The 13,556-nt window shown below is 38.6% G+C and overlaps 1 protein-coding gene across 9 annotated transcripts in view; it reads left to right on the top strand.

Annotated features, from left to right (window-relative positions):
* The window catches only part of HTR4 (5-hydroxytryptamine receptor 4), a 213,092-nt gene that overhangs the window by 134,811 nt on the left and 64,725 nt on the right, over positions 1 to 13,556 (top strand). For all 9 annotated transcript variants that reach the window (XM_058280659.2, XM_058280655.2, XM_058280667.2 and 6 more), the window contains one exon: positions 8,241 to 8,394. In XM_058280659.2, coding sequence (XP_058136642.1) covers positions 8,241 to 8,394 — 154 coding nt within the window. The remainder of the gene's footprint in view (positions 1 to 8,240; positions 8,395 to 13,556) is intronic.

The raw sequence follows: 13,556 nt of genomic DNA, 5'->3' as shown, positions 1-13,556 counted from the left end.
TCCCTTGGGGTAGATAATTCAACCTACCACACTTGTGCTTAATGAATCACTAAAGAAAAGTCTGTAGTGAAGAGGTTTCTCATTTCCTGATTCCATCCACATACTCAAGTCTTGGAAGCCAGCTTCTATTTCATCTCTGCTGTGGTTGACATTTCCTTTTTTTAGTAGATCTTAACTAAGGATTTGGTCTCAGAGATCGTCCAGGGTGCTCCCTTTAGCCATCTGAGGGAGGGAATTGGGCCTGGATTGAGTCTCTGAGAGAATCCTACACACAATTCACTCTGATACCAACAGCCAATGGGGCCTCAGTGTTTCCATTCACCTTTAGGAACCAACTTATTGACCTTTTATTTCTTAGAATCAATGACTGGGAAAATGTTGAAACAAGTTAACTTCTGTTTTATGTATTACATAATTTAAAGTCCCTGATTCAAAAATATATTTAAACCAGTTTATAATAATGTATACAAAACAAAGATTAATATCTTTTTAATCAAAGGGTATGACAGTAAAAAGAATAACTGCTATTTATTAAGCTTTCTTTGTCAGGAACTTCTAAATTTTTAACTCAGAGAAAAGACGATCACTGGGACATGGAGGCTGATGATCGCAGGCGAGACGTTTATTGGGAAACTCTCCCAATGGAGGGGGTCTGAAGATTAGACTTCAGCCGCCTGGGAGGGTGGTGGGTATGATTTATACAGTACATCAATAAGCCTTGAAACAGAGTACAAACAGGGCCAAAAGGCCAGGGTGAATTGGGCTAGGAGGTCTTGGAATGAGGGAGGGGTTGGTGGTGCCGGCGCTGGCAGGGGTAAAGGCCCTTATCTGCTCCACTTTGTTTATTCTTGGGAGGGGATGGGCTGCCTTCTAGCCTGTAGGCCATGGCTTGGTGGGTTAAGGCTGGAGCCACAGGGGTATTGATTCATCACCTTATGACCTGTAAATCCTTGCAAACCTCGTAAGGGGGAACCTCTAACATTAACCATATTATTTCATCAATTCTCACAGCAAACTGTGAGCTGGTTATAATTATCCCCACTTTACCAATGAAAAAACTGGATCTTAGAAAGGTTAAGAAACTGACCCAGGACCACAGAGCTAGTAAGAGGATAAGTCAGGGCAAGTTCGTATTCAGATGTGAATACATAAAGTTGACTGCTAAGATCTCCTTCAGTTCTGAAACTCTAGGGTTCTCAGTTGTTCTCGTTGCTTCCTCTGCCTTCCTCTTGCTTGGGAAGGCAGAAAGTGAGGGGGTAGAATTTTCTTAATTGCAGGAGAAGCAGGGGAAGAGATTAGCCTGGAGCTTAAAATACAGGGCTCTCTTCTAAGAGTTGTCAAAGTATATTGTGTCCCCAGAGACATTTAAAAGCAATTTGATTATACATTTACACATGGTTGCAGTTGGGAAAGCTGGTGGCTGGTCGACCAAAGGGGATTTTAATGGAGTTTTATGAGCAATACTTTGAAATGTTTTGCATAAGAAATTATTTTGCAAATGCCCTTGCCACATCTTAGTTAATCCTGGCCATCTGGAACCTCAGTTTTCATTTGAACATTTATTTAACCACTTTGAAAAAGTTTTCTGTTTAAAAAAGAATGGAAATTGTTCAATAGAAGGCTGGAGAACAGACCTTGCAGATGAATTGTAGCACCTAGTTCATACTTTCTCTTCCACCACCCTTTGTCTCTAAAATCCAACTTAAAGACACTGCAGAAAGCCTTCCCCCTTCCTCTACTTGATATGACCTTTCACATCCCCAAAGAGTAGTAGCACTTTTTAATGGAATTTGTTTTAATTGATAATATTTAAAGCATCATTATTTATTCAATCCATTTTGTGAGCATCCACTATAAAATGGATTTAGTATTGGGGATACAACTGTGAAAAAGGAACTTCTAAAAACCAGTTTGGGGTAGACTTTTATCACCTCTAGTTCTAGTCATAAGCTCTTTGGAAGATACAGATGTCTTGAATCCTCTGGGCTGTGTTAAGTTACGGTGGACAGGGTGGGAGTCTTCTCTGTGCTGTGTTGGATGCACCAGAGTATTGTGCTGTCCTTGTGGTACTCCACTCTGAAGAGGTAATAGCACACTATTTTACCTATAGTGGATGTGAAGCCCCTGCTAATGGCGGCAAGTACTTAATCTAAAATAGCATTTTCTCCTGCAGCATTATTGACATTTTAGACTGGTAACTCTGTTGTGGGAGGTTGACATGTGCATTGTAGGGCATATAACACTAGATGCAAGTTGCAACCCCCCTCTCCCCCCATTTATTACAACCAAAAATGCTTCCAGACATTACCAAATATCACCCCTGGTTGAGAACCACTGAACTAAAGAACTGGGTATTTTAGAACGGATTTGGGGATTTCATGATCCTCAGGTCTTTGAATTTTGAAATTAAGTATTTTTATATTTTCATTGTTTCTAAAGTGAATTTTAAAGAATTAAAATAAATCCTTTGGGGATTTGGGAAAGGCAATAGAGTGAAGTGGTAGTGGTGAGGCCAAAGTCCTGGTGTTTGAATCAGTTTGCTTGGGTTAGATCTGCCAAAAGCAACATGCCAAAACTAGGTTGGCTTTTACAATGGGGATTTATTAGTTTACAAGCTTACAGTTTGGAGGCCATGAAAATTTCCAAATCAAGACATCATTAGGGGACGCTTTATCCCTGAAGGCTGGTTGCCAGTGACCCTGAACTTCTCTGTCACATGGGCAAGGCACATGGTAGCATCTGCTGGTCTTTCCCTTCTCTTCTGAATTTCTTTGCTTTCAGCTTCTGTCAGTGATCTTGGACTCCTCTGTCACATGGCAAGGCACATAGTGGCATTTGCTGGTCTCTCCCTTCTCTTCTGGGTTTCATTGCTTTCGTTTCTGGCTTCCAAGGCTTTCAGTCTCTCTCATCCCATTAATAAAGGATTCTAGCAAGAGGATTAAGACCCATGCTGTGTCACACCTTAATTTAAGTAACATACTCAAAAAGTCCTACTTTCAGTAGGTATACCCCCACAGGAATGGGTTTGCTTGAGGAATGTGATTTTCTGGGGTCCATACAGCTTAAAACCATCACCTTCCCTTGCTGACTCTCTTAAGTACTAGAGTATTATATTATCATTTTCATTTGCCTCATGGTATTTCTTAATTCCCCTGGGATTTCTTCTTCTACCCATTGAATGTTTGAGAGTGCATTGTTTAATTTACACGTATTTGTGAATTTTCCAATTTTCCCTCTGTTTCTGATTTTTAGTCAATCCATGGTGGTTGAAGAAGATACATTGTATAATTTCTATGTATTTTTTTATTTATTGAAACTTGTTTTGTGACCTAAAATATGATGTATCCTAGAGAATGATTCACAAGCATAGAGAAGAATGTGTATTCTGCTGCATTGGATGAAGTAGTTTATATATATCTATTAGGTCTAGTTGGTTTATAGTATTGTTCAAGTATTCTATTTCTTTATTGATCTTCTGTCTAGATTTCTTATCTATGTTTGAAAGCAAAAGTGGTATATGAAGTTTCCTATTAATGCCAAAACTGTTTCTCCTTTTAAATTTGTCAATATTCGCTTCATGTTTTGTAGCAGTGTTATTTTGTGTATGTATATTAACTATTGTTATATCTTCTTGTTGAATTGACTCCTTTGTCAGTATTAGTGGCCTTCTTTGTCCCTTGTAACAGTTTTTCAATTTGTCTATTGTATCTGATATTAGTATGCTATTGCAGCTCTCTTTTGGTTACTATTTGCATGACATTTTTTCCTCCAGCCTTTCACTTTCAACTGACTTTTGTACTTGAATTTAACATGACTCTGTTTTAAACAACATATATTTGGGTCATGCTTTTTTATTTAATCTGCAATTTCTACCTATTGACTGGGGAATTTAACCCACTTACATTAAAAGTAACTACTAACAAGCTGGACTTATTTCTGCCATTCTGCTATTTGGTCTTTGGTCTTCTACCTTTTTGTGTCTCAGTTCTTCCATTAATGCCTACTTTTATCTGATAAAATTAATGCCACATTTATCTGATATTTTGTAGTGGAGAATTTTGAGTCCATTCTCATTTCCTTCTATATATATCTTTCAGTTATTTTTGTGGTTACCATGGCGCTTAAATTGAACATCTTATATCTATAAAACTCATGGTTAATTTGATACCAACTTAACTTCAATAAGATATATATATATATATATACTCTTCCTATAACCCTCTGTCTCCTAGCCTTTTTGTTATATTTGATATAACTTATATCTTTTACATTGTATGCTTAAAACCATAAATTTATCATTTTTTTGTATTTGCATTTTAGAAACTGCAAGAAATAAAAAGTGTGTTACATATAAAAAAATACAGTATAATATTACTGGCATTTATAATTATCCAGTAGTTACTTTTACCAAAGGTCCTCATTTCATTATGCCACTTCAATTCATTGTAGTATCCTTTACTTTCAGTATGAAGAATTCCCTTTAGTACTGCTTGTAAGGCAGGCCTAGTTGTGATGAACTCTGTCAGCTTTTGCTTGTCAGGAAATGTCTTAATCTCATCCTCATTTTTGAAAGTTAGTCTTGCCATATATAAAATTCTTTGGTGCCAATTGTTTTCTTTCATCACTTTAAATATTTCTTCCCATGGCCTTCTTGCCTCCATAGTTTCTAATGAGAAATTGGAGTTTTATCTTATCTGAATTACCATGTACATAACTCATTGCTTTTCTCTTGCAGCTTTCAGAACTCTCTTCTTGTTCTTGGTATTTGGTGTTTGACTACTATGTGCCTTGGCACGGTTCTCTTTATATTTATCCTGTTTCGGATTCACTGGAATTCTTGAATTTGCATATTCATGTTTTTCATTAAATTGGGAAAGTTTTTTGCCTTTATTTCTTTGAATATACCTTCTGCCCATTTCTCTCTTTCTTCTCTTTCTGGGATTCAAATAATGCATATATCAGTATGTATGATGGTGTCCCACTGGTCTCTTAGGCTCTTCACTTTTTTAGATTCTTATTTCTTCTGCTTCTCAGACTGAATCATATCAATTGTCTTGTCATTGAGTTTCCTCATTCTTCCTTCTGCCTGTTCCAATGTGTTTTGAAAGCCTCTAGGAATTTTTAAAATTTTAGTTATTGTGGTCTTCAATCCCAGTATTTCTGTTTGATTCCTTCTTAAAATTTCTGTGCCTTCACTTATAGTCTTATATTGTTTCTTCATTGTTTTTCTGATATTCTTTAGTTCTATCTTTGTTTTCCTTTATTTCCTTAAGCATACCTCAGATCATTTTTTTGAAGTTTTTGCCTGTTCTTCTTTGTTGATGGTTTCTAGATTTTTATCTTGTTCCTTAGAATGGGCTATCTTTTTTTATTTCCTTGTCTTGTAACCCCTTTTTTTTCCTTTTTTTTTGCACATTGTACATTTTAATATTTTAAAGTTTTAACACTGGGAGTTAGTCCCTGAGATCTCTGTTTGTTAAGTTTGTATTCAGCTAGTGATATGACATATATTTCCTTGAGTGCCAGGAACTAACAAAAACAAACAAACCCACTCAAAAAGCACCTTTCACAGTCTCCGCAAGTTGTCACTGCTTCGGCTGGTGTTCTCCTTCAGATTTTAGAAGATAAGCCCAAGGTGAATGTGAAGTGCAAGTGTCCTCTCAGTCTTTTCTTGGCCTGCGTCTTGTCCTGGGATTACGCTTACTTGTGGGTTTAGGAATTCCTCTGTTCATGGGAATTTGAATGTCCTCTCTACTCCCTGTGGAATAGACTTCTCCTCCCTGGTGTTGTATTATATTATGTAAAGCAGGTAATACTTTGCCCCAGGAAGCTTTGACTGAATTGTTTCTTATTCTCCTTTAGTGATCTGGATCTGCAAACTGCTTTTGCCTGCAGGGCAGGGTCTGGAAAGGCAAGCCTGAGAGGTGTTTCCTGCTCATTTTTTTCAGGTTGCCACCTGATAGACGGGCACTGACAGAAAGGCACCTCTGTATTTGCATAGGGGTTGCTCTGCTGTCTCCGGAACAGAGCTAGGGACTCTGAATGGGAATGCAGGCTGGCCCAATTCCATGCTAGAAGGGCTTTGGGTCAGGGCCTGCACGAGTGCCCCAAGCATCTCCTAACATTTTAAAAGCTGCATTTTTTTGATTCAGCCCTTGCCCAGTTGCTGCAACCCTGTAACTGTTTTCCAGATTTTAAAGGAAGATGGTTCTGTCAGCTTTTGCTAGTTTTTCAAAGATTCTGTAGGAGGGAGGCAACCTGGAGTGTCACATGCCATCATCTTGGCCAATTGGAACCATGTCAGTTTCGTAGCTAGAGAAGAAGAGTCCCCAGTTAAATACCTCTCCTCATTTTTCGGTCTTTTTTCCCTTGCCTGCCCTTCCAGATAAGGACCTCCTACTGGGCTGCCCTGTCCCAGGAAGCTTTCTGGTACAGTGTGGTCAGTTGTTCCTCGATGGAATGATATAATTCTCCCTTCCCAGCTTCTGGGGCACCCACTTCTTATGCTCTAATAGTGGGCTCCACCCTCCCTCGCAAATCATCCTACCACCACCTCTTCAAAGAATACAGCCATTGTTCTATTAGTTATACTCTGAATTAAGAAAAGGAAAGAAGAGGTGGGAAAAACTGAAGTGAACAGTATAAAATGAGGGGTAGGTGGTGATAGCTCATTAAGTGGTGTAAAATCTTAAAGACTGGATTTAGCCTCTAGCCTATATTTTCACACTTATTTTTTATTCTTTCAAAGACAAATATCTGACAGAGTTACTGTGGAAGTTTGGCTGTTCTCAAATTCCATGACATAGAAGGGGTAACCTCTAAAGCTGTAACAATATGCTGGGGCAGTTTGGGAATTAGAGACTGTTCCTCTCTGCTGGGCAGGTTTCAGGGAAGAGACCTGGCAGATGAAGGTCGAACAAAAACCAGTGTCTTAGGTAGAACATGACTCAAAATAAAGGTGAGCAGTGAGTCCCATGAGGAATATTAGACCCAGAAGAATGAGGGTAGTTCCCACCAGCAGGTAAGAAATATTGGAGCTGGAAATATTTGAAGTTTTACATTCTTGGCATCAGAGAGATCTTTCACCCAAGGGTTTATAAACCCAATCCCAATGCAAATGTCTTGAGGATGGGAAATGATAAGAGCAAACAAACCAGGAAACAAAGAAGAGATAAAGGTAGTGGGTATATGAGTCCACAGAGTGGCTTGATGTGTCCATCAAGCAGAATGGGCTAGATTATGCTGCAGTAACAAACAGAAACCTCAGTGATTCATGTTCATCATGGGTCAACCCACTTCATCTTCTGGAGGGTGGCGAGGGGCAATTAAGTGGCTTAGCCCAGCATAACATGTGTCAATTCTGTTTACAACTCATTGGCCAGGACCAATTACTTGGCCCTACCCAACCACAAGAAGACCAGGAAATTTATATAAACAGAAGAAAGGAACCTGGACATAGAAAATAGCAGTAATGACTGCCATTTGTCAAAATGCAAACTCAAGATCCCTTCCCAACAGGTTCTGATTTAGGAGGCATAGAGCCTTGGAATCTGCATTTTAAATAGGTATCCTCAGGTGAGTCTGATGTGGGGAGGGAATGGGCAGGTTGGGGTATCCTTAGGCCATAATTTAAGAAACACTGTCTTAAGAATACCACGTTAGCATAAGCAGGTGGTCACAAGGAAGGGGACAAGTCTGAGATGAAATTGTCAGAGCTGTGGTGCCGGGCCATGCCTGAGGCTCACATTGGAATCCGAGTTTTCAAAGAGGGCCACAAGGGCTTCTAAAATGCTCAGGCATTAGAGTAGTGTTGGAACTGCCTGAGCTGGAGCAGACCCTCAGGTGTGTATCGAACTCCACCAGATAACTGGAAAAAGAGGAAGGATGTGGGACAGAATCCAAGCAGTGATTCTCAGATATGACCTAAAGCATATATTTATCTGAGCACAAGCTCATTAGCCAATACTACATATTTTAGTGTATAATCACTTTTTTCTTTGCTCTATTCTTTTCTCACTTCTCCTTCCCTTCCCCTCCTGTCTGCTCTCCCTCTTTTTCCCATTATTCTCTATTTTCTTCCCTTATTTTTATTCTCTACTTCCCTTCCATTTCTCCTCTGCCCCAATATTTCCTCTTCCCTCTCCTCCTTTCCCCTTCTCTTTCTCCTCTCTTCTCTCATCTGTTATTCTCCCTCCCATTCCTCCTTGCCCATGGCAACCACCACTTTATTCTCTCTCTAGGTATTATGCCATCTGCTGCCAGCCTTTGGTCTACAGGAACAAGATGACCCCTCTACGCATCGCACTAATGCTGGGAGGCTGTTGGGTCATCCCCATGTTTATCTCTTTCCTCCCTATAATGCAAGGCTGGAATAACATTGGCATAATTGATTTGGTGAGTACCCATGCTGACCCCACTGGTTTACTGTAAGATCAGCTTTGTTTGTTTGTGATTCTAAATGAACAGACAACATCAGGTTGGGTAGATGCCTTAAGAAAAATGTTGATAATGGTCTGGGTGATAACAATTAAAAAGGAAGGTAACATTTTTGGATACTTGCTGTATACTAGAAAATACACTAAATACTTTATCCTCGTGTTGTCCTTTGGGAAAAACTATAATTATCTCCCCATTTCACAGATGAGAAATCCCAGGCTCAAAAATGTTAAATAATTTACCCAATGTCACTGTCACACAGCTGGAAATAACAGAACAGGAATTTAAACTTGGCAGCCAGTCTCCAAGCCTGGGGTATGTGATATGCTCCAAGATGCCCTCATCCCACCCAGACAAAACATGTCATATGGGTCAAAGCTGCCAGGGAATGAAGAGACCCTTGGGCCAACAGTCAGGAGAATTAGGTCCTGAGCTCACGGTGTCACTGACTCACTTCCTGGGAACTATGTCGTAGAGATCCCCTGGTCCTCAGTGGAGAAAGGTGTCTGACAGAGCTGTAGGATAAGGGTATATATATATGACAGGCATTTGCCAATTATTGTCCATGTTGTAATACCAAACTTGTAATGAAGCTCAAGAGGTGTGGACTCCTTAGCAGGAATATATTCTTTCAGAAGTTGTCAGGTAGTCACTTTAAAATAGACCCCAATCATGTCGGAAGGGGAATAGAGGGGGAGCTAGAGAACAAGATCTGGGCCAACAGTACCAGCTAGAGTTGGGGCTGCTGCTCCCCCTCTCCACCCATTCCTAGTCCCTGGTCCCCACCTTATTCCTTTTTCCCAGAAAAGGTCTTCCAAACCAAGGTATGACAGAACAAGCATTTCTCAGGCTTCTGAAAGAAGTGCTGGGAGCAGGAGAGTGGAGAAATAGAAAGGGGGTCTGTAAAATAGAGATTGCATGAGTATATTTTGAATCCTATCCCTCTTTTTTCAAACTCTAAGTTCTATCATTCTTGGGTGAATTGCAGTCCAAATGGAATTATAAATGGACAGGAACAATTGAGCACTTGCTATGAACCGAATACCATTTTAACCATTACTACCTTATACCTTGTTTACTCCTCACCACAAGCCTATTGTATACTACTATTTTTCTCTTTTTATAAATCAGGAAACCGATGATCAGAGAGGTTGCATCATTAGCTAAAAGTCACCCTGGTAGGAAGCCTATCTCTGAACCCAGGCTTGCTGGACTCCAGAGTCTGTGCTCTTAAGTTCCCTACTAAGTGTATTCCCTAATGGAAAGCTCTTTGGAAGCAGAAGCTTTTGTGGATTGGGAACTTCTGGCATAGAATTTCCAAGGGAATGGCCTAAGAAATTTTTGTTTACTTATGAGAGTGATTTAGAAGTATCCCTACTTACTTCACTTGACCAGAAAATAGGGTACCTGCTTACTATTAACCACACCAACTAAGTGCAGGGTTATGATTGAAAGAAACTTCCTAAAAATCAGAGCTAAATGTTCATAAAATGATTTTCTTTAAGCAAAAGAAACTTTAAATGACTAAAGAAATCTTTCAGATCTTTCCTCTAGTTTCCGACTAGATGGAAAACAGAAGGCTTCAGCTGTATAGTGTTTGAGGAAATATTTTTGACTCAAAATGAGCTATGTCATTTCCCTCAGGAAGCCCTCCTGGAGTTTTCAAGGCTGGGAATTCTTTACTCCACTTGTACCATTTTTCACTTTATGTTTTAGTTGCCTATTCATGGATTCTAGATCAGCTCTAGAGAGAAATAAAATCAGAGCCACTAATGAAAGCTACATATGTCATTTTAAATTTTCTAGAAGCCACTTTAAGAAGGTAAAAAAGGTAATAGGTGAAATTAATTTTAGTATGGTTATTTATCCCAGTATATCTAAAATAGAATATAAAGAGAATGATGGGAAGATGTTGTTATTTTAGATGTAAGTTTACCTTCTTTGATTAGATCATGCTTGCATGAGTCCTGCAGAAAGGGAGAGAGCAAGTCATGCATGTACTTAGATAAGAGAGTTTCAGGCCAAAATTACAATAAATGTAAGTCTTTGAGGTGGGAGTATGCTTCGTGAGTTCAGGGAATGGCCTAGAAGCTTATGGAGGTGTGGGGGAAATGAATAAGGAGGGAAGTAAGGCAGGGTTCAGAGAAGTAGCCTGGGACCAGAAAACAGCCTTTACTTCAAGAGATAAGAGGAAACTTTGAAGGGTTTGGGGCAGGGAGAGGTGTTACCTAGCTTTCACTTTCTTTAAGATTTTTATCTGAAATAATTTCATACTTGCAGGACAGTTGCAAAAATAATACAAAACCTAAGGAAGGCATGCTAAGGGGTGTGGAGTTTTTGTTTTTGGAGTAATGAAATAGTTCCAGAATTCTTTGTGATAATGAATGTCAACACTGATTATACTAAAAGCCATTGACTGTACACTTTAGATAGATCGTATGGTATGTGAATATATCTTAGCAAAACTGCTAAATAAATAATTGTGCAAGAGTAGTCAGAAATAGTAGCTCTGTACAGCAGGGGAAACAGAGAGATTGAGAGGTCAAGAATCTTCTTGTTTGTAAGTTTTTTTATTATTATTATTACTGAAATTATGAAAATGCTCTAATAATGATTGCAGTGGTGAATGCACAACTATGATTATACCAAATACCATTGATTGTACACTTTGTATGAATTGTATGCTTTATTAATAAGTATCAATAAAATTGATTTGCTAAATAAAAAAAATAAAACCCATACAGAGAACTCCAGTACACCTACCCTTATAGAGATCCACCAAAATTAACATTCTGAAACATTTTCTGTTTCTACCCATATGTCTGTCTGTCTGTCTATTTATCTATCTATAATATTTTCTGAACATTTGAGAGTAGGTTGTATACATCAAACTCTTTGAATGCGTAGTACTTCCACATACATTTCCTAAGAACAAGGGTATTCAATTATGAAAGCACAATAAGAGCAGTTATGAAGGTCAAGAACTTTAGCCGTGATATACAGTTGTCAGTATATATTTCAATTTTTTCATGTGTCCCATTAATGTCCTTTTATCCTCCATTATTAGATCCAGGCGTTTGGGTTTTTTTTTACTTTTTATTTTGAAATAATTTCAAACTTATAGTACAGTTGAAAAAATTATACACACTCCATACAGAGAACACTGACATACCTCTTTCCCCTGCCCAATATACCCAGATCCACTAAGACTAACATTTTGTCACCATTGTTCTATCTATCTATCTATCTATCTATCTATCTATCTATCTATCTATCTATCTATCTAATCTATCTATTTATAACATTTGAGAATAGGCTGCATTACCATATTCCTTGAACACGTAATAATTCCATATAGATTTCCTATGAAAAAGGATATTCACTTATGTAATCACCTGAAGTGCAGATATCAATTTCAAGAAATTTAACACTAATATATATCTTACATTTCATATCCCAGTTTTTTCTTATGTCCTAATAATATCCTTTATAGTCTTTTCATCTCACTCTTAGATCTCATCCAGTATCATGTATTACATTTCATTGTTACAGTATCTTTAATTTATCCTTCCTTTTACAACATAAATCTTCCCATTATAACCCCTCCTAAGCACTCCATTCAGTGGAATTAATCCCATTCATAATGTTGCAATACCTTTGCCACCAACTATTACCAGAACTTTCCCTTTACCCCAAACAGAAACTCTACACTCATTTTGTATTAATTCCTCATTGCTCCTTACCCCCACCCTTGGTAACTTTGTACTGTACTTTCTGACTCCATGAGTATGTTTTTTTTTTTTTAGGAGATACTGGGGCTTGAACTCAGGACCTCATACACAGGAAGCAGGTGCTCAACCACTGAGCTACATCTGCTCCCCTCTCAGTATGCATATTTGATAGTTTTTTATAGTTATCATGGGGCTTAAATTTAACCTCCTTAATCTATAACAGTCTTGTTTTGATACCAACTTAACTTAGATAGTATACATGAACTCTGTTCCTATACCACTCCATCTCCCCATCTTTATGTAGTTCTTGTCACAAATTACATGTTTATACATTATGACCCAAAACCATTGATAAATCATTACATTTTTTGGTTTGTTTTTGGAAAAGTATTTATTCCTAGACAAAGTCTCCAAGCACAATCATATGTATGTATAGTAATATAATCCTGGAATAGTTTGTATATTAACAATAACAATAACAATAATAATATCTGATACTTATTGAATGAATATTATGTGTCAGTCACAGTTGTTAAGTGCTTTGCTGGTATTACTTAATCTTCCTCATTAACCCTATGTGATAAATATTATCATCAATTCATTTTACAGATAAAGAAAATATATGGATAGTCAAGTAACTGAATCAAGGCCATAGGGCCAAAAAGTAGCAGAGATGAGAGTACATATATATAGTTTTTAATTCTAGAAGATTTATTTTATGGGATTGGCTCATTTGATTGAGGGGGACCCTGGCAGGTTTGAAATTTGTAGAGCAGACCAACAAGCTGGAAATTCCAGTAAGAGTGATGCTGAAGTCTTGGGCCTGAAATCCATAGGGGAGGCCAGCAGGCTAGAGATTCAGAGAGGAGTAGATCATGTAGTCTTGAGGCACAATTTAATCTTCTTCTAGAAATCTCAGTCCTTTTGAGGCGGGTTAGTATAGGGAAGAGGCAAGAGACAGGTGGGACCTGGCAGAGAACATGGCCATGAGACCCCATCTGGAAACTGCCTGAGGGGAAAACTGCTACTGAAGAACAAAGATGGAAAGAGCCGGTGGAGACCCTGGCTGCAGGTCCCATTTGGAACTCTCTTCTAGGGTCAAGGGGAAGCCCCGAATACCTCCAAACAGGCCTCCCATTTGCCCTCTGAGAAGTAACGGGGGGAATCTTAAGGCAACCAATCAGAACAGCAAACAGCTGGGGTCTCTCCCCAGATTTAGAAAGGGGGGGGAGGAAAGGTCTTAAAAAGGCCTAACCTGGAGCCCCACGTGCACATCTCACACTGCAGCACGCCTGCAACCATGTCTGGAGTAGAGTTCTGTTTTTCTTTTCTTATGTCTTAAAAAACTCTTTACTCCCTTGCCTACCCTATGGTGTGTCCTTAAATTCT

The sequence above is a fragment of the Dasypus novemcinctus genome, chromosome 2 (assembly GCF_030445035.2).
Source record: "Dasypus novemcinctus isolate mDasNov1 chromosome 2, mDasNov1.1.hap2, whole genome shotgun sequence".
Lineage (NCBI taxonomy): Eukaryota > Metazoa > Chordata > Mammalia > Cingulata > Dasypodidae > Dasypus > Dasypus novemcinctus.
This window is presented reverse-complemented; position numbering and strand designations above follow the sequence as displayed.